Source organism: Battus philenor, unplaced genomic scaffold (assembly GCF_028537555.1).
Source record: "Battus philenor isolate CCGP_79_NKW_IND1 unplaced genomic scaffold, ilBatPhil1.0.hap1 SCAF_15, whole genome shotgun sequence".
NCBI classification, from domain to species: domain Eukaryota; kingdom Metazoa; phylum Arthropoda; class Insecta; order Lepidoptera; family Papilionidae; genus Battus; species Battus philenor.
The window spans coordinates 410028-426852 of NW_027181677.1; the positions used below are offsets into that span (position 1 = coordinate 410028).

The 16825-nt window shown below is 33.2% G+C and overlaps 4 protein-coding genes across 4 annotated transcripts; 2 read left to right on the forward strand and 2 right to left on the reverse strand.

Annotated features, from left to right (window-relative positions):
- The first annotated feature begins 5 nt into the window (after positions 1-5).
- On the forward strand, positions 6-2495 carry LOC137918859 (enkurin domain-containing protein 1-like). The gene is made up of 4 exons (XM_068761786.1): positions 6-230; positions 316-945; positions 1408-1569; positions 2122-2495. Exons 1-4 carry the CDS (start codon positions 197-199, stop codon positions 2280-2282), a joined length of 987 nt encoding a protein of 328 aa, XP_068617887.1. The 5' UTR covers positions 6-196; the 3' UTR covers positions 2283-2495.
- An 806-nt stretch (positions 2496-3301) lies between these two features.
- Positions 3302-5148, reverse strand: LOC137918906 (nucleoside diphosphate kinase 6-like). The gene is made up of 3 exons (XM_068761841.1): positions 4866-5148; positions 4200-4360; positions 3302-3505 (listed from the first exon to the last, which is right to left on the reverse strand). Exons 1-3 carry the CDS (start codon positions 5072-5074, stop codon positions 3360-3362), a joined length of 516 nt encoding a protein of 171 aa, XP_068617942.1. The 5' UTR covers positions 5075-5148; the 3' UTR covers positions 3302-3359.
- A 977-nt stretch (positions 5149-6125) lies between these two features.
- LOC137918829 (U5 small nuclear ribonucleoprotein 40 kDa protein) lies at positions 6126-10789 on the forward strand. The gene is made up of 6 exons (XM_068761747.1): positions 6126-6298; positions 6409-6535; positions 7512-7715; positions 8915-9157; positions 10079-10257; positions 10581-10789. Exons 1-6 carry the CDS (start codon positions 6182-6184, stop codon positions 10758-10760), a joined length of 1050 nt encoding a protein of 349 aa, XP_068617848.1. The 5' UTR covers positions 6126-6181; the 3' UTR covers positions 10761-10789.
- Positions 10790-13869: 3080 nt separating this feature from the next.
- On the reverse strand, positions 13870-16481 carry LOC137918878 (nucleoporin NUP42-like). Its single transcript, XM_068761807.1, has 3 exons — positions 16311-16481; positions 15510-15742; positions 13870-14683 (listed from the first exon to the last, which is right to left on the reverse strand). Exons 1-3 carry the CDS (start codon positions 16402-16404, stop codon positions 13970-13972), a joined length of 1041 nt encoding a protein of 346 aa, XP_068617908.1. The 5' UTR covers positions 16405-16481; the 3' UTR covers positions 13870-13969.
- Between the last annotated feature and the right edge of the window lie 344 nt (positions 16482-16825).

Consider the following 16825-nt stretch of genomic DNA (forward strand, 5'->3'; position numbering starts at 1 on the left):
TCTGTTTTGACAGCTATTTGAAAAATAAACGTGACAAAAACAGAACGCCAAAAATAAGTGACAGGATTTAATCGCAGAATATTAGAAGCGCAAAAGATGTTAAAAACTTTAGTTTATTAAACAATTGACTTTGTTAAAATGACCGAAAAATAATGAGTGTATATTTACTGTGCCTGAAACTTGTTGTTTACTGACAATGTACACTTTAAAAGGTGTATTCCCTGAGCCCAGTAAGTGTCAAGAAAAATTCGTTGCATTTAATTTTTATGTTAATTTTTTTAGTAATTTATTGATATTGTCCGGATGAATTTTCAGAGAAGGAGCAGAAAAAAAACTTTATTAAAGAAAACATGAAACAGCTTAAATTTATTCAGGGTAAATCGCCTAGAGACCAAGACGGAGCCGGAAAAAATGTTCACCATTCACGACAACTGATCGCATCGGCGCCGGAGAGTTCCGTAAACCACATGAAATCTTCATCGTCCGGCCGCGTGAAACCGACTTTGAACGTCGCCAAGAACGCATCACCCACCTTTCGGAAAAGGCGTCCGGATATCCGAATTAAAAAGGGCGACATGGCTGAGTTTTTAAAACGAAAAGAGCTGAGGCAAACTAAGTCTAAACCTGCAGAAGAACCTCCTGACGATGAGGATGACGCCGGTTCTGAATGCTCGCTCGGTGTTAGGGACATTGGCTGCCAAACCATTGAGTCCAATCTGGCACAGAAGCTGGCCGAAAGCACTAAATTGACCATGATATATCCAAAAAAAGAATTGGAGGACAATGAAACTAAAGCAAATGCAAGTGGTGATTCGGCAAGCTACAGAAACATGTCTCCTGTACAAAGGAACCGAACACCAGAAGAAGGACTGGAGATAGATAAAAATCATAGTCGCCTAAACGCTATATTAGAAAGAAAAGGAAAAGATCCTTATTTACCTTCTGGTAATTAAATTTAATACAAAATTTTACCACAAAATCATATATTTCTGTCTTAATCAGATTATCTTATTCCACCACTAAGAATTTTCCATTCAGGAACGTGTCAGCTGTGATGCATCAAACTCATTACACAAATACTCTTGGCCAAACCATTTGCCTCGCCTGCTCCCAATCAAAGACAGTCAAGAGAAGCCTGTGTTGCTCCTGGTTGCCAAGTAGTCCTCAATTCGCACAACACTACTTGCTGACAGCATACCTTTAAAGGAATATGGATAAGATAGATAAGAATGTAGCTTATATTAGAAAACCTAATAAACAGAACTGATATGGTACAAATATTTAATGCCCAAAGAACCAGAAGCAGAAAGTAGGAAGTGGACATTGTCATCCAAGAGAACAAACACTAAAGAAATATTAAGATTTTTCTTACTTTATCATAAAAATTAAATGAAAGTTATTTTGCAGGTTATCAGAAAGGCGTATTGCCTAAATACTTACATGATCGCAAGGAGCAAGGACCTAAAGAAATAGAAGGGGCGAAAGCTGACGATTCTACCACATGCCCGCCTGGACATGTTCCACTGCCAGATACGGAAAGAAAGGAAACATTACGAATGCTTAGAAATAGTTTGTATTATTATTATTTTTAATTTTACCAATTACACTCATGTCACTAAAATGGCAATGTTCATTAATTACATAGGTTTGCCACTGGACCCAAACAAGTATGGAGTAGATAAGCAGCAGCATCCTTTGCATACCTTAATACCACACTGATTGTCTACCTGCCTATCATCAAGCATGACAATTGAGGAACATCCCCCTCATAGATGTCTTTACAGGCATATGCCTTACAGTGGGCGTCTATGAGCTGAAATGATGTCAAAAATAATGCAATCACTAAGACATATCACATCAATTTACTTTTTCTATTGAGATAAGATTGACCAAGTTATATGGCAGTGCAAAATTTTTCTTTAATAATACTTTTACGACGTTGGAGCCGTAAGGTGCTCGAGTGGCGACCACAAGTCGGTAGACAGGGTGTGGGTTGGGTCCCCACTAGGTAGACCAATGACAAAGATCAAGTAAAGTCGCTGGATATATACAGCACCGGACAACGATGTATATTTTTGGACATCTGTTTTATATTATAAATGGGTTTCATTGAATTTTTAGGTTTCGCAGAACTTGTAAGTGAATTGAACAAGATGCCTGTGAAGACAGACACGCTGCGGATGCGCAATAGAAAAATGGAGTTGGAAAAACAACTAGCAAAGCTCGAGGAGGGCATCAAAGTGTTCTCCCGGCCGAAAGTCTTTGTCAAAATAGGTGAATAAATAACATATACATACAACACCTCTTGAAGACAAAAAAACCTTAACTAGGAAATGCCTTAAATTACTAGTCCAACTTTCTTTAACAGATATCAAATCACCTCCTGCCAGTATTATATATAGATGTGTACTTAATGTTTAAATTTTTGTGGAATGTATAATGTAATTTGTAATGTATTTGTTAGTATTAATGATTGTTGTCTATGGTTCCTTGTAATAAATATAAATGACATTTGTTTATATGTTATACAGTGTTTTGGAATTCTAAATACATGTTTTATCATCTTCATATTTATTTGCTTCATTGATACACTTTCTATCTATGATTAAAATGGGCAATTTGAAATGATATATTTGTCTAAAATATACAGGGTGATTGGTTATATATGTAAAAGCTTTTAAAGTGTGAATGTATAACTTTTATAATAAAATTAATTACTGTTTATTTGCCCTTCGCATTTAAATACAATAACTTATTCAATATATTTCAGTGAAATCACTATATACTGATTGTGAATAGGCATAGGTGTGAAGGCTTTAAAAGTATTTTCTGACAAGTGAGCTACTAGCTTTACAGAGTTAATGTGTGCCCTTTATCAACTGCTACATATAATATATATATGAGTAAAAGGCGATAGCTTTGTATAGCCTACAAGTAGAGGTACAACTTTGATTTCTAAAATTTTTGGCAAGCTCGTACATTAGGAAACATTATTAATAATTTACAATAAGTACAAACAAAGACAAATTGTCATAAAGAGCTGAAATTTCTCAATATAAAAATATATCTTTCAATCAGTATTATTTTGCATGACAATCAAAATATTCCAATTCAAAGTCCATTATATTGTTATAAAATTAATTAATTTAAAAACGTATTAATTTTATAACAATATGATGGAGAAAGCCAATAAAATAAATTCAATTTTAGAAAGGCTTGGTAATGCAGCCCGCATTGACATGTTTATTGCAGCTAAAAATTAAAGACTGAGACTTTTGGGTTAGAAATTAAATTTCTATAATTTAAAAATTAACAAAATAAATCTTTGGACTATTAACTATAACATTAAATGTATATCACTACAATTTTCTGACATGTTGGAACAAGTAGTGGTTGAAGATTATGGGGCCTTTCCTGAACCTGACTTCATCACCGTTGTGCCAGTCGTAGAAGGAAAAATCGGGGAAGAAGAATTTGATCTCCCTCTCAGCAGACAATGCTGAATCTGGAATTAAATTATAATTACATGAATAACGATTCATCACTTGAATCTTTTTCTCGAATCATTCTGATTAAAAATGTTTCGTACACATGTGAACAAATTAATAAATTTTTTGAGTTAAAACACTGAGGACAATGCAGATACACACAGTGAAATTATGATATTACAAATAATATAAATTCAACTGTGATGCAGTCTGAAGACGAAGGTTGATTTGTATTGCTGATGATGACATGGATTATTACTTGTCATGGTCACCCAGAGGGCTATGCTCACAGTTTTGTTGTGTGATGCAATCAGCAATAAGACCTACAGAAGAATCAAAGTCACCGATGTATCCAACAGCTATAGAAGGTGAAAGGTTCTCAAATAGCGACCACAACCAGTAGATTGTTGGTAAGCCCCCATTAGATGAACTGATGACATAATGAAAGTTGTGATAATTTGCTGGATGCTGGCAATGCAAGACTGGTCATTATGATCTTTGAGCAAGGCTTGTATTGAGCTACGGGCATCTATCAGCCAACATGAAGAAATGAATAAATACTGTCAAGCCTTGCAAATAAATTGAAAGATTGGCAATCAAGTACAACCTGGTACAGAGCTGCCTTAACAAACCTTAAAAATGCCACATCTGTTAAACTAAACAATGGCAGGCATATTCACAATGAAACATAGAGATAGAAAAATAGATTACCTGATCCATGTGCAACATTTCTTGTGTCAGATATCCCAAACATGGCTCTCAAACTTCCAGGATCTTGGAATTGTGCTTTGTATACCTTTGTTGGACCAAGCATCCGCCTCCACAAGTCTATTGCGTTTGTGTGTCCTATAACATGCAGGTCAATGCATCCACTGAAATTTTCAAAATTTTATTGCATATATATATTCATGAAAGCTTTAATTCATCACAGTAGAAAACTATGAAGATTTATTAGACACAGTTAAGATATTATGGAAGAAACTATCAAATGATAAATGGACAGATAAAAAGTAGGATCATTATGTACAATAAGCAGACATTGCTATTTCATCATCATAATTTTAGCCATTGGACATCCAATGGCCTACCTAATTATTTCCTATAGGAATGGCTAGAAGTCGCCTGCGTCCATCTTCTTTCAACGACCGTAACAAAGTCGTCTGTCCACATTGTGGACTCCCTACAATGCACATAACAGTCCTTGTTGTACAGCCCAGAAAGTCTTTAAGCGCGAGGTCCACTTTCTCCACATCTAGCAACTCCATAAGTTTTACTGCTATAAATAATATATAGTTAAAAGTTTTACGCCACGAAGTTTTAATTGTAATAGTAAGTTAATGATGTGTTGTTGAATAAAGTCAGCGTCAAAATTCGTACCTAGCCATGAAGGTAACCAAGCGATTATAAAAGAATTTCCCTTCATGTTCTTTGTAAAAATCACCGGCTTCCTCAGGATCCAAAATAATCCTTCTAGTTTTCAGAACCACGAATCTTTGTTTTAGAATGTTTCTTATGTAGGAAACCGCGACGGGATTTTGCACTGCGTGAGGTTTAATTATTGCTAGAGTAAGTTGCAGTTTATCCATTTTCTCAACTCATATTTTATTCATAAATTATAGAAAATTTGTTAAAATTTTATATTTTGAAATTTTTAAAATTATTATATTTGACAATTACTGTCAAGTGTTACTATATTCGTTGGTAATACATTTTCTTTTATCATCTTAGTACGCTGATCATAATTCACAAAATTTCACATAATTCCTGAAGCTTTTTCAGATATACTGTATCAAACAGAGTTAATACCAAAAATGCACAACGTATTTCATTAATTGGTACTAATGCAGCAAAAATATTTTTGACAAAATGGCGTAGTCTATATTTTGTCAATAAAAATACATATAACTCAACCATCAGTTTTATGAAATATTTTAAGTATATCTTTTAATACAATAAGATAATTGTTTGAAACAAAATATTACAAGCAATGAATAATAATGGAATAGGACCAATAGTTAAAAAAATGAAGCTGCGAAAGGTTCAGGTAAAATGAAACGTTTGAAAAAAATACTCTTAAATTAAATAATTTCTTAATCAAAGTGTAATAAACTTGTAAAGAATCTGTCGTGAACTTCTCAGAACCAAAAAATGCCTTGGACCATAACGTTAATATTATGTTTGAAAATTTAATTTTTTATTACTGTTAGGAACTAACTGCGTGTCAAACAATGACCATATTAACTTATCCTGTAGTTAAATTATGTTTAGGATATTAAAACACGTATGGATATCTTTATTTCACTATGCAATACATAAAATTAAAAAAAAATTACTTACGGGTTTTGAAAAAAAAAGTGCTTATGATGTCTTCTACAAATATTGGTCTGATTAATTTACTTAAAGTGCGTAAGTAGTATGATTTTATTAAAAAATGCCAGAAATTGAATATTTAAAGTACACTGTATAACTAATTTAGTTTTCTTCCTTATTAACTTTATTTTAAAATAATTGGGAATTTAGTTGTAATTACATTTTAAAAAATATTTTTGAAAATTTATATGGCTTTAAGTACGTTTTAACTATGTTCGTTCTGTATACTGTAAAATAAAAAGATCATCAAACTTTCAATCTGTCAAAAGTCAAAACAATTTGATTTTATGTTTATTTTCTGAAGTATTAAAAAATAGTTAAATATGCCTGAAATGGAGATTAAACGAAAAGCTGATGATTATTCTATGGTGCCTGCAAAGAAAATCCGCCACGAGATATCAGTGGTAGGAACTAGAGAAAAAGCTGTTGTAACCTCTAATGTAAGTATAAGTTCTAATTTTTAAAAAGATAACAAAAAATGATATATCTGTATATAGTTTTAAATTTTTTTCTTGTACTATAATACAACGACAAAATCTAAAACTTTCAGGTGCCGCGAACATCCAATTTATATGCCCCAATAATGTTATTAGAAGGGCACCAGGGTGAGATTTTCACGGCCAAATTTCATCCAGAAGGCAAGCATTTGGCGTCCGCAGGGTTTGATAGGCAAATATGTAAGTCACAAGTAATTGAAGTTACTTTCTACCTTGCACAGAACTACTTAAATTTTTTAAAAATTATCAATATACATGAATCAAGTTTGCAGTTATTAAATTATATCAAAAATATAAAAGAGGTATCTATCTTTTAACAATATTAAATTACAAATTAATTAAAGGTTTAAATATATAGTTCATTTGCTATCAATTAATGTATGGTCAACTCTTTCTGAAAAATTCATAATACCACATATCAATATAAAATATTGACCAGTGCCAGAGTGTACTGCCAAGTTATAACATAAATATATATGTTATAGGTTATATATATAAGTAATAGGTTATAGTATATAGTTAGTATATAATATAGGTTATATATGTAAGTAATAGGTCTGTGTTACATGCCAACAGAAAAATAAATTAATGTATTTCAGAGCTGTCACTTTACAGGGTGATTGTAAAAGCTTTAAAGCATTTGAACCTTGATTTTTGATTGTAGGATATGTCTGTTCCTTACAAAATCTTTTGGGCGCACAGTATTCTTATATAATTAACACATTAACCTGGAATTGTAGTATGTATTATAAAATTAATCTTTGGAATGTTTTAAATTGTATATCTTGTATGTGTTACATATCTAGTGAATGATCATTGAACACAGACCACACAATATAACTAATAAAACTTATTCTAAATAGAAAGTCAAGTTTACAATGACCAGTTGAAGGCATTCTTTAGCAATAGTTATTAACATGAACAGAATAAATCTTTAGTGTTAAGTTGTAAATATTATCACCAAATCATTTCAGCAGTAAAGCATCCTGGATATACCACTTTCCCCCAAAGATTTCCAATAAGACTGCATGTATCCAGTGTTTATATAAATCATCTGTTAACCTTTTGTATACCACCTTAAGGCCTCAGCGGCTATCAATTCTGCACGGCTTGTTTGCTGTTATAGATATAATATTAATTTAATCTAAAATTGCAGTTTTATGGAATGTGTATGGACAATGTGAGAATGTAATGGTGTTGAAAGGACACACCGGTGCCGTCATGGAACTATGCTTCTCACCGGACGGGTCCCACCTGTACACGTGTGCAACAGATAACACAGTGGCTGTATGGGATGTGCCAACTGGTACAAGGATAAAGAAGTTAAAGGGTCATGCCAATTTTGTTAACTCTGTATCAGGTAATTTGTTTTATTATCATATGTTTATAACAATATCACACATACCAGATGTTTCGTACACAAATTTATAGACTAACTAGCTGATCCCGCAAACATTGTTTTGCAAAAAAAAAATAAAGTTTTTAATTTACAAATAAAAAATAAGTGTTGATCGTAAAGGGGTGAAAATTTAGGGTTGTATGTATGTTTGTATGCTGTATCATAAAAAAATATAAACAAAAAAGTGTGTTTGTGAAAAAATTAAAAAAAAAATTTTAACGGTGAACAACCCTTATCACTTAGGGGTATGGAAAATAGATAGTAGCCGATTCTCATACCTACTGAATGCGCATATAAAATTTGGTAAAAATCGGTCGAGCCGTTTCAGAGGAGTTTAAGTTTGAACACCATGACACGAGAATTTTATATATTAGATTACTATTGTCATTTAAAACTGACAAGGGCCACATTTAAAACATTAAATAGTTGGGTGATTAAAAATTGTTGATTGACAATTAGAGACCTTACTACTAGTTTTGCAATATCATTTGTTTTTTTTAATGTTATTATGATTAATGTTCCACAGACATTAGTGTCCTTGCCTTTGTTTTTCTGGCCTGGGCTATTGCTTAACATGTTCCGTGCCATGCCAATTTTTGAAGATTTTCCTTTCAAGTCCCATGGGGCGTATACAACCCAAACTTTAAAAATCAATAAAGTCAGATGTATGCTTTATACTTTTTCAATACTGCAAAGCTATAATTAGTGAGAAAAAGTTATAAATTTTACTATGCATTACATATGTGATGTGAAATTATCTATATTCGACCCTACAATTCATTTATTAAGAATTCTTTGTTTTTCAATGACAACTGCAAATGGTCTGAATGGAAAATGCAGCAGGGTTCATATATGTGCCACATGGAATGTGTTAATTCAAGTTTAGCATTCATAGGGAAAATAAAATCCAAACTCGACTCGATTAATTAAAAACAAGGAAAGTATACTACAAGTAATAAAATGAGGAAATATGCAGAAAAACTAAGGTGACAGTAGTCCTCAAGAGATATGTGGGTAGTTCCCCCTCTAAATGGACGGGCAACTTAGTCAAAGTCGAAGGATGTAGCTGGGTGCAGATACAAGGGTCTTTGGAGGAGGCCTATGCTTTGCAGAGGCATGTATTAACTGACATATAGATCATGATAAATTATTTCTTACAGGTGCAAGAAGAGGACCAGAGCTTCTGGTCTCAGCTTCAGATGACAACACAATAAAGCTATGGGATGCCAGGAAGAGAAATCCGATAGCCTCATTTGACAGCGGGTACCCCGTCACATCAGTGCTGTTTAACGATACCGCTGAGAAAATCATCTCAGGGGGCTTGGACAATGTGATCAATGTGTGGGATATTAGAAACAACCAGCTGTCATACAAAATTAAAGGACATACAGACACAATAACAGGTAACATGTTATAAGTGTTTGTAGGCTTCTCGTCTTAAGTATCTGTTCTTATCTCTGTCTAATTCCCATGCGCACAAATTATGCATGGGTTAACCAATGAGGAACAATGGTGCACTGCAGTTCATTCTAAAAGTCAACATATTATAACTGTTGACCATATACATGATATATATATACATGATACCAACCAAATATTATCTTCTCTGTCTGTGGTCAAAAGCAATTAGCCCTTCAGAATGCATAAAATAGTCCTTTTAATTGGTCGCCATTGTAATGAATTTTTAAAAGAGTGACAATATATTGTTCCTTATAGTCTACAGTTTTAACTTTACCATTAGGCAATATTTGTGAACAAAAACTTAGAAAAGATTATTATCGCAAGGTATTTAACTGGTGTTAGCTGCTGGTGGTGTTCATATATACTTTAGATATGGTTATTAACAATGGGCTTTATCAGAAGGCTTATGATCATCCTGAGAACAATAGAAAGGGCTATGTTGGGAGCTGTTTTGCGAGATTGAATAAAAAATGAACAGATCCGTAGAAGAACCATGGTCACCGAAACTAGAAGAATTGCTCATCTGAAATGGCAGTACGCAGGGAACATCATTAATGTAAACCACGGCTGTTGCTGCCGAAAGGTTCTCAAGTGGTGACCATGAGAAAGAAGATTTGTCGTGGGTAGAGACCCCACTTAATTGACAAATAATGTGCTCAATGTCGCAGGATATCACTGAACGTGCAGCCAATTTCGGGAGAAGCCTATGCCTGGCAGCGGGCCTGTATCGGTTGATATGATGATGACAGTGAAGACCATGGTCCCTTCAAATTTTAATTTTGCAGCAACCATGATTAAAAACTGGGATGTTGGACATTCAAATATGGCATATGTTTGATTGTTAATTTGAAATTTTTGTACAGGCTTATCACTGTCATATGATGGTTCATACCTGCTGTCCAACTCGATGGACAACACGCTTCGCATTTGGGACATCCGGCCATTCGCCCCCTCAGAGCGCTGCGTGAAGCTCATGTCTGGGCATCAGCATAATTTCGAGAGGAATCTACTCCGGTGTGCCTGGTCTGCTGATGGCTCCAAGGTACCTACTATATTCATATAGTCAAAAAACTGTATTTTTTGAGGTTATTGTTATACAAAGGTCTACCCAGTGATTTGAATAAATTAAAGATATTGTAATATTTAAACATAAACTTAAAAATGTTTATCTATAGAGGTATCTCTGCTTGGTTTTAAGTATAATTCATACAACATAAAACATGTTTTGTTATAATAAAAAAACAAAACTAGGTTTACTATGTTTGTATAATAGCTTTAGCTTGTATAATAGGTTCACCATTACTAGTCTATACTCTCGAATATAGTACTCCAAATGTATTGAAGTAAAAATGTGGTGGTCACCAGGTCGCAGCTGGGTCTTCGGACCGGTTCCTGTACGTGTGGGACACGACGTCGCGCCGCGTGCTGTACAAGCTGCCCGGACACAACGGCTCCGTCAACGACGTGGACTTCCACCGCGTGGAGCCTGTTGTACTATCCGCATCCAGCGACAAACAGATATACCTCGGCGAGATCGATCATTGAACCACATACAATAATATTAAACGTTATTTAAGTGATTTAGTTTTTTATTTAATCACCCAAAACTTATAACTCATATTAAGCTTCAACTTTTAATCTATTTTATTTTTGATTCTACCATGCTCGCAAGGTATTATAAGTAAAGGTAGCAAGGTAAATCAGCATTCCTTATTCACTGTTTCCGTATTAGCGGTAAATTCATGGAACACATACTCCACGAAAAAAAAGCTTTCACTATATACCTTCTTTGTCAATTTAATATATTAATTTTATAAATGGCAGCCTTATAACCCTTGTTGAGTTATATTTATTAATCTGATCACGTTTATTACAGATCAATTGGATTTTTAACAGAAAAAGGTTTGGTATAGTCAGTTTTTTACAAAGCCTTATAAATAAAACATGTACTTCCTTTATTTTTTGGAATTTATTATAATTATTGTAAGCGTGTAAAATATTATCATAAATAAATTATGAGGCCACTCTAAAAATATCGCGGCACACAAGTCGTTGTTATACATTACTTATATATATAAACCAACGAAAACACGAGGCATTCTACTTCAAACGCCATCTGTAGATCTATTAATATGATATTTATTTCTTCAAATTTCATCATTATTTAAATAAATTTTGAAAACAACCATTATAGTAATTGCGGTAGTATTTCATGCAGCCATCAATATATACTAAGACTTGCTTTAAATATTGATACAGAAAAACAAACGTTTTATTTTTCGTAACGTTCATTACTATTAAAGTGTGTTACTTTATTATATTAACATAAAAATAACCTTTATTATATTAACATTAAAAATAACTATTGATTTATTCAATAAATTTCCGAGAATTACAACGCATTTATTGTACAATGTATAATATTTTATGCTTTGGTGAGATATATTTTAAAACATGGTACTACGCTTTTTCTTACTACTTGCACATACGACACACCGTCTCATTGGATTTCCACTTTATTATTATTATTGTACACCAATACCTCACTTTGCGTCGTGGTTACGTTCCAAAAAAACACGACGCAAATTTAAACGCCGCAAAGTCTATTAAGATTTTCTATAGCAAACCATGTAAAGATCGAAGATAGGTTCCAGGATTACGAAAATACTATTTTTTAAAAAGAAAATTGAACAAAGTAAACATTTAAAAAACAAAAATAATGCAACTCTACCAATAAATAAATTGGAAAAATGTTTACCTTTATTATTCTCTTTTAAAAAAAGCACAATACACTGCATTATAAAACACTACGTTATCGAAACTGAGCTCTAAAATTCGCAAAATATAGTGAAAATAAAACTGCATTCAAATTGCGTTGTTTTTAGTTAGAAAGGGAATCCCCGAGTTTTGATAGCATCGCGCAATTAGAAACAAAAGTGCTGCCATCTATTGACAAAAAATATTTAAAAAAAATTGACATTCTAACCCAAAACAACGCTCACACACAATCTCGAAAATCTAACGACGCACAGTGAAAATTAGTATTAATAAAGCAGCCACGCAACTTCGAAAAAAACGCAAAATGAAACGACGCAAAGCGAGGTATTAGTTTAAAGAGCTGGGAAATGTCTTTTGACAATTTTTGGCACACCTTCACCTTGCCGTTTCCACAAGCATTTGTTACAAAGCTGTGAGATTATCACGTTATTAGCGCAGAGATTATCATGTGGTTAGTGTAGTGATTATCACGTTATTAGCGTAGAGGTTATCACGTTATTAGCGTAGAGATTATCACGTTATTAGCGTGGAGATTATCACGTTATTAGCGTGGAGATTATCACGTTATTAGTGTGGAGATTATCACGTTATTAGCGTAGAGATTATCACTTTATTAGCTTAGAGGTTATCACGTTTTTAGTGTGAAGGTTATTACGTTATTAGCGTGGAGATTATCACGTTATTAGTGTGGAGATTATCACGTTATTAGCGTAAAGATTATCACGTTTTTAGCGTGGAGATTATCACGTTATTAGTGTGGAGATACGTTATTAGCGTAGAGATTATCACTTTATTAGCGTAGAGGTTATCACGTTTTTAGTGTGGAGGTTATCAAGTTATTAGCGTAGAGGTTATCACGTTATTAGCGTAGAGGTTATCACGTTATTAGCGTGGAGATTATCACGTTATTAGCGTAGAGGTTATCACGTTTTTAGTGTGGAGGTTATCACGTTATTAGCGTAGAGGTTATCACGTTATTAGCGTAGAGATTATCACGTTATTAGCGTAGAGGTTATCACGTTATCAGCGTGGAGATTATCACGTTATTAGCGTAGAGATTATCACGTTATCAGTGTAGAGATTTTCACATTATTAGCGTAGAGGTTATCACGTTCTTAGCGTAGAGATTATCACGTTATTAGCCTAGAGCTTATCACGTTATTAGCGTAGAGGTTATCACGTTATCAGCGTGGAGATTATCACGTTATTAGCGTAGAGATTATCACGTTATCAGTGTAGAGATTTTCACATTATTAGCGTAGAGGTTATCACGTTCTTAGCGTAGAGATTATCACGTTATTAGCCTAGAGCTTATCACGTTATTAGCGTAGAGGTTATCACGTTATCAGCGTGGAGATTATCACGTTATTAGCGTAGAGATTATCACGTTATCAGTGTAGAGATTTTCACATTATTAGCGTAGAGGTTATCACGTTCTTAGCGTAGAGATTATCACGTTATTAGCCTAGAGCTTATCACGTTATTAGCGTAGAGATTATCACGTTATTAGCGTAGCCTTAAAATTTTAGGAACTTGCCTGTCGTACAACTTGGCTAAGAATGGATTTTATGGGGGAGCGTTCATTAAAAATAGTTATTTTCAAATAGCTCGTATTTATATATATGACTTGGCTAGATTATTTTTTTAGCAAATAAAAAGTTATCTAGAATTGATTTGCGAAACATTGTCAAAAGGCAGCGGGCCATTAAAAGCTGGCGAGGGACTGATTGTTTTGTTATATTTCTAGTGATGTGAATGGCCATGCCGCCATTTTAAAATGTCATTACGTCAAAAAAAACAGACAAGATTAAAAACTTTTATATTTACATTAAATCATTAATAACAAGATACATTTTAAAGCATTAAAATACTTCGATAAAATATGATATACAATAAAAATGAGAAGATAAGTTAAAAATGTAAATTACAGTTCACTTTTTGATTAAAAAATGTATTAAGTCAACTTGTTTCAAACTTTATACACATAATGACTGAGGTGGAGGTACTTCTGGTATGGAGCCCAATTTAAATTCATTACTTTTATATGCTTCTAAATCAGCTGGTGTCAAATCCTCAATATTGCTATAAAAATTATCATTCACACTCTTTTCTTGTTCAAAAATGTTGTTAGCTGCACCAAAAATACTCTGTGGTTCTGTCTTTTGAAATACATTAGAAGGTACGTCTGGCCTTTGAAAGATATTTTCCGAAGGTTGACTGGGGAATGTTGAATTACTTTGTGCAAATGCTTCACTTTTGCTAAATATATTCTGAGATGCATTAGCAAAGATACTGGCTGCATTAACAGGTGTTTGACCAAAGATCTTTTGGTTCTCTTGTGCAAACAAACTCTTTGGTTCACTTGAGTTTGGAAACATAACTGGATTTGGTTGTCCAAATGTTGCTTGATTTGCTTGTGCAAAAATTGATTTTGCGGCTCCGTTATCTGGGCTTTGGCCAAATATACTGGTGTTTGCATTCTGATTGAAGACAGATGTGTTGGTGTTATTCACTGCACTTCTGAATATAGAGGATGCATTATTGTTAGCGTTTAATGTTTGTGATGAGGCTTGCATAGCATTTTCTCCTTTGTACAAGCTGCGCAATATATTTATTGTGTTGACAGTCGGTTGTAATAACTGCTCATATTTACGTCTTGACTCTAGGAAGAGATTGTCCATGTAGGCTACCTGTTGAATAATAAACAGAAATTACACGGGAAAGAATTAAAATCTTGTAAAAACTATGACATTGTTAAACTAATCCTTGTAGCTGTAAAAAAATCCTGTACACTATATTAAAGATATTGTTAGAGTGACCACAAAAAAAAACATTCCTCAATTTGTTGTGAGCTCTTCTCCAATTGGGGTGCGTTTGTAGCCCTCACTCCAAAGAAATTTTTCTCAAGAAGTGATCACTGTCAATGACCATATGTGCATAATATTATTAATGTATATAAAAATACCAAGTTATTACAATTAAACATTTCCATCCTTTGTGTGGTAACTAAGAGGAAGCTGTCTATATTTCAAAACAATAAATAATTACTGAAATCCTACTACCTCTGGGTAAGGCCAGAACTTCCATATTGGAGAACTATAGGAGATAACACATTGCACAATAAACAAACAATGAGGATTGCCGACAAGCTAAATACCTACAATAAGCTGTCAGCTCTACAAAACACAATTCTTGCTACCGTAACCCTGACAAAATCTGGAGGCTGGGATTTTAACTGGTCAAAATCTTCTTAACAAACATCTGCTTACTTCACTGTTATGTGGAGTCTGTTGAGAGCTTGCCTCAAAGAGACAGATTGTTATTCATGTAACTTCAGTGTATGGGTGTACCATACAAGGTCACCTACACCTGTTCACCGAGGGTGCCTCCTCGAGATAATTCCCCAAAGTTGGCTGAACTTAAGCCTACCCTCATGGCAAATATTTGCTATGTCATTTGAGGTAAGCAGGCAATTATGACAATACAAGACAAATATTAATATAAAGTAATACATACTGCTTGTTCAAGGTTATTGTTTGCTTTAGCTTCATATATCAATAACCTTGCTTCCTCTGGCGAAAGGTCGGAAAGTCCGGGGTAAATAGGTTTCTCCTTGAACGGTGCATAACTGGATATTATCCATTGTCCACCTTTTAGAGCAGCCTGGATATCACATTGCACTTGGTTTACGAGCTGTTCATCAGTAACAACATTCGTGGTTTGTGCTGGCTGCGTTTGGGTTGTAGGAGCTGTTAAAAACAATTTATAAAGTGTTCACATTTTTGGTAACATGTCATTTTGAGTAATTTTTTAGTAAGATAAAAAAAATATATCAAAATGGCAGAAGAAGGTATAAATTACTGGCAACCTTATAACAATATTTACTTTGCAATATTTTTTTATCAGTAACATATTGTAATAAGTAAATATAAAAAAAATGATATATATACAGAGTGATAGGTTATAGGTACAGGAGTTTTAGAAAGTTGAATGTTTTCTGAAAAATGCTTTGAATTCCTAGTTTTAAAGCTTTCAAGTAAGCACACCTATAGCCAAAACAGATTTCTACTTATGTACTGACCAATCAAATGATCTCAGAAATCATTAACTGAAAATTTAGTACGAATATTTCTTTCACCGGTTTTATGAAATTCTACGCGCGAGTCATGGGGATTTTAGACGTTAATTTTTATGCTAATTGAACTGACATGAAAATTTAATGACTAATTTGAGAACAGAGAAATCATTTTTATACAAATTTAATAAAAATGAATGCTTTTATATCACTAATATTTGTAATTATTTTTAACTACTTACCATGATAAGAGTATTTCGAGCCATATACATGTTCAAAACGGCAATTCTGTCCGTATCGGCAGTAACCTTGTTGAAAAAACTTGCAAACTACCATTTTTTATTACAAATATTGCAAATTATAATTTCATTGATTATTCTGATATTAAATAAAGTAAATGTAACATAGCGTTAAAAAACTAACATAAGTATGTAAACAAAGTCAATACTGCAAAATCTTTCTTTCTTTATTTACAAGAGACAAAGATCGGTAGTACTTAGAGCCATTTCTTAAAAAATAAAATAAAGTTAAATAATTTAGAACATACCGAAATATGTTTGTTGTGTTTTAATTATGATCAAATAAAAAAGAAGTTATTGTAATTTATTTAAGAAAGACTATTTTTTAATTTGTTTTTAATAAAATTGTTTTTCATTTAAACTAGCTGTCAGTGTTGATACTTCTAACCTCAAAATTGTGACGCGATGGACAGTTGCTTATCTATTTACTAGTTTCGTATTGTTTCTAAACTTTTATT

Bases quoted from the DNA above. Each gene is read 5' to 3' on its own strand.
- LOC137918829 (XM_068761747.1), top strand. From the start codon at position 6,182: ATGCCTGAAATGGAGATTAAACGAAAAGCTGATGATTATTCTATGGTG. The intron at 6,536-7,511 runs GTAAGTCACAAG...CTAAAATTGCAG, and splicing joins AGGGTTTGATAGGCAAATAT to TTTTATGGAATGTGTATGGA. The intron at 10,258-10,580 runs GTACCTACTATA...GGTGGTCACCAG, and splicing joins GGTCTGCTGATGGCTCCAAG to GTCGCAGCTGGGTCTTCGGA.
- LOC137918859 (XM_068761786.1), top strand. From the start codon at position 197: ATGTACACTTTAAAAGGTGTATTCCCTGAGCCCA. The intron at 946-1,407 runs GTAATTAAATTT...GTTATTTTGCAG, and splicing joins AGATCCTTATTTACCTTCTG to GTTATCAGAAAGGCGTATTG. The intron at 1,570-2,121 runs GTTTGTATTATT...TTGAATTTTTAG, and splicing joins ATTACGAATGCTTAGAAATA to GTTTCGCAGAACTTGTAAGT.
- LOC137918906 (XM_068761841.1), bottom strand. From the start codon at position 5,074: ATGGATAAACTGCAACTTACTCTAGCAATAATTAAACCTCACGCAGTG. The intron at 4,361-4,865 runs GTACGAATTTTG...TGAAAATTTCAG, and splicing joins TTGGTTACCTTCATGGCTAG to TGGATGCATTGACCTGCATG. The intron at 3,506-4,199 runs GTAATCTATTTT...ATTTAATTCCAG, and splicing joins AAATGTTGCACATGGATCAG to ATTCAGCATTGTCTGCTGAG.
- LOC137918878 (XM_068761807.1), bottom strand. From the start codon at position 16,404: ATGGTAGTTTGCAAGTTTTTTCAACAAGGTTACTGCCGATACGGACAG. The intron at 15,743-16,310 runs GTAAGTAGTTAA...TGTTTTTAACAG, and splicing joins CTCGAAATACTCTTATCATG to CTCCTACAACCCAAACGCAG. The intron at 14,684-15,509 runs GTATGTATTACT...ATTATTCAACAG, and splicing joins ACAATAACCTTGAACAAGCA to GTAGCCTACATGGACAATCT.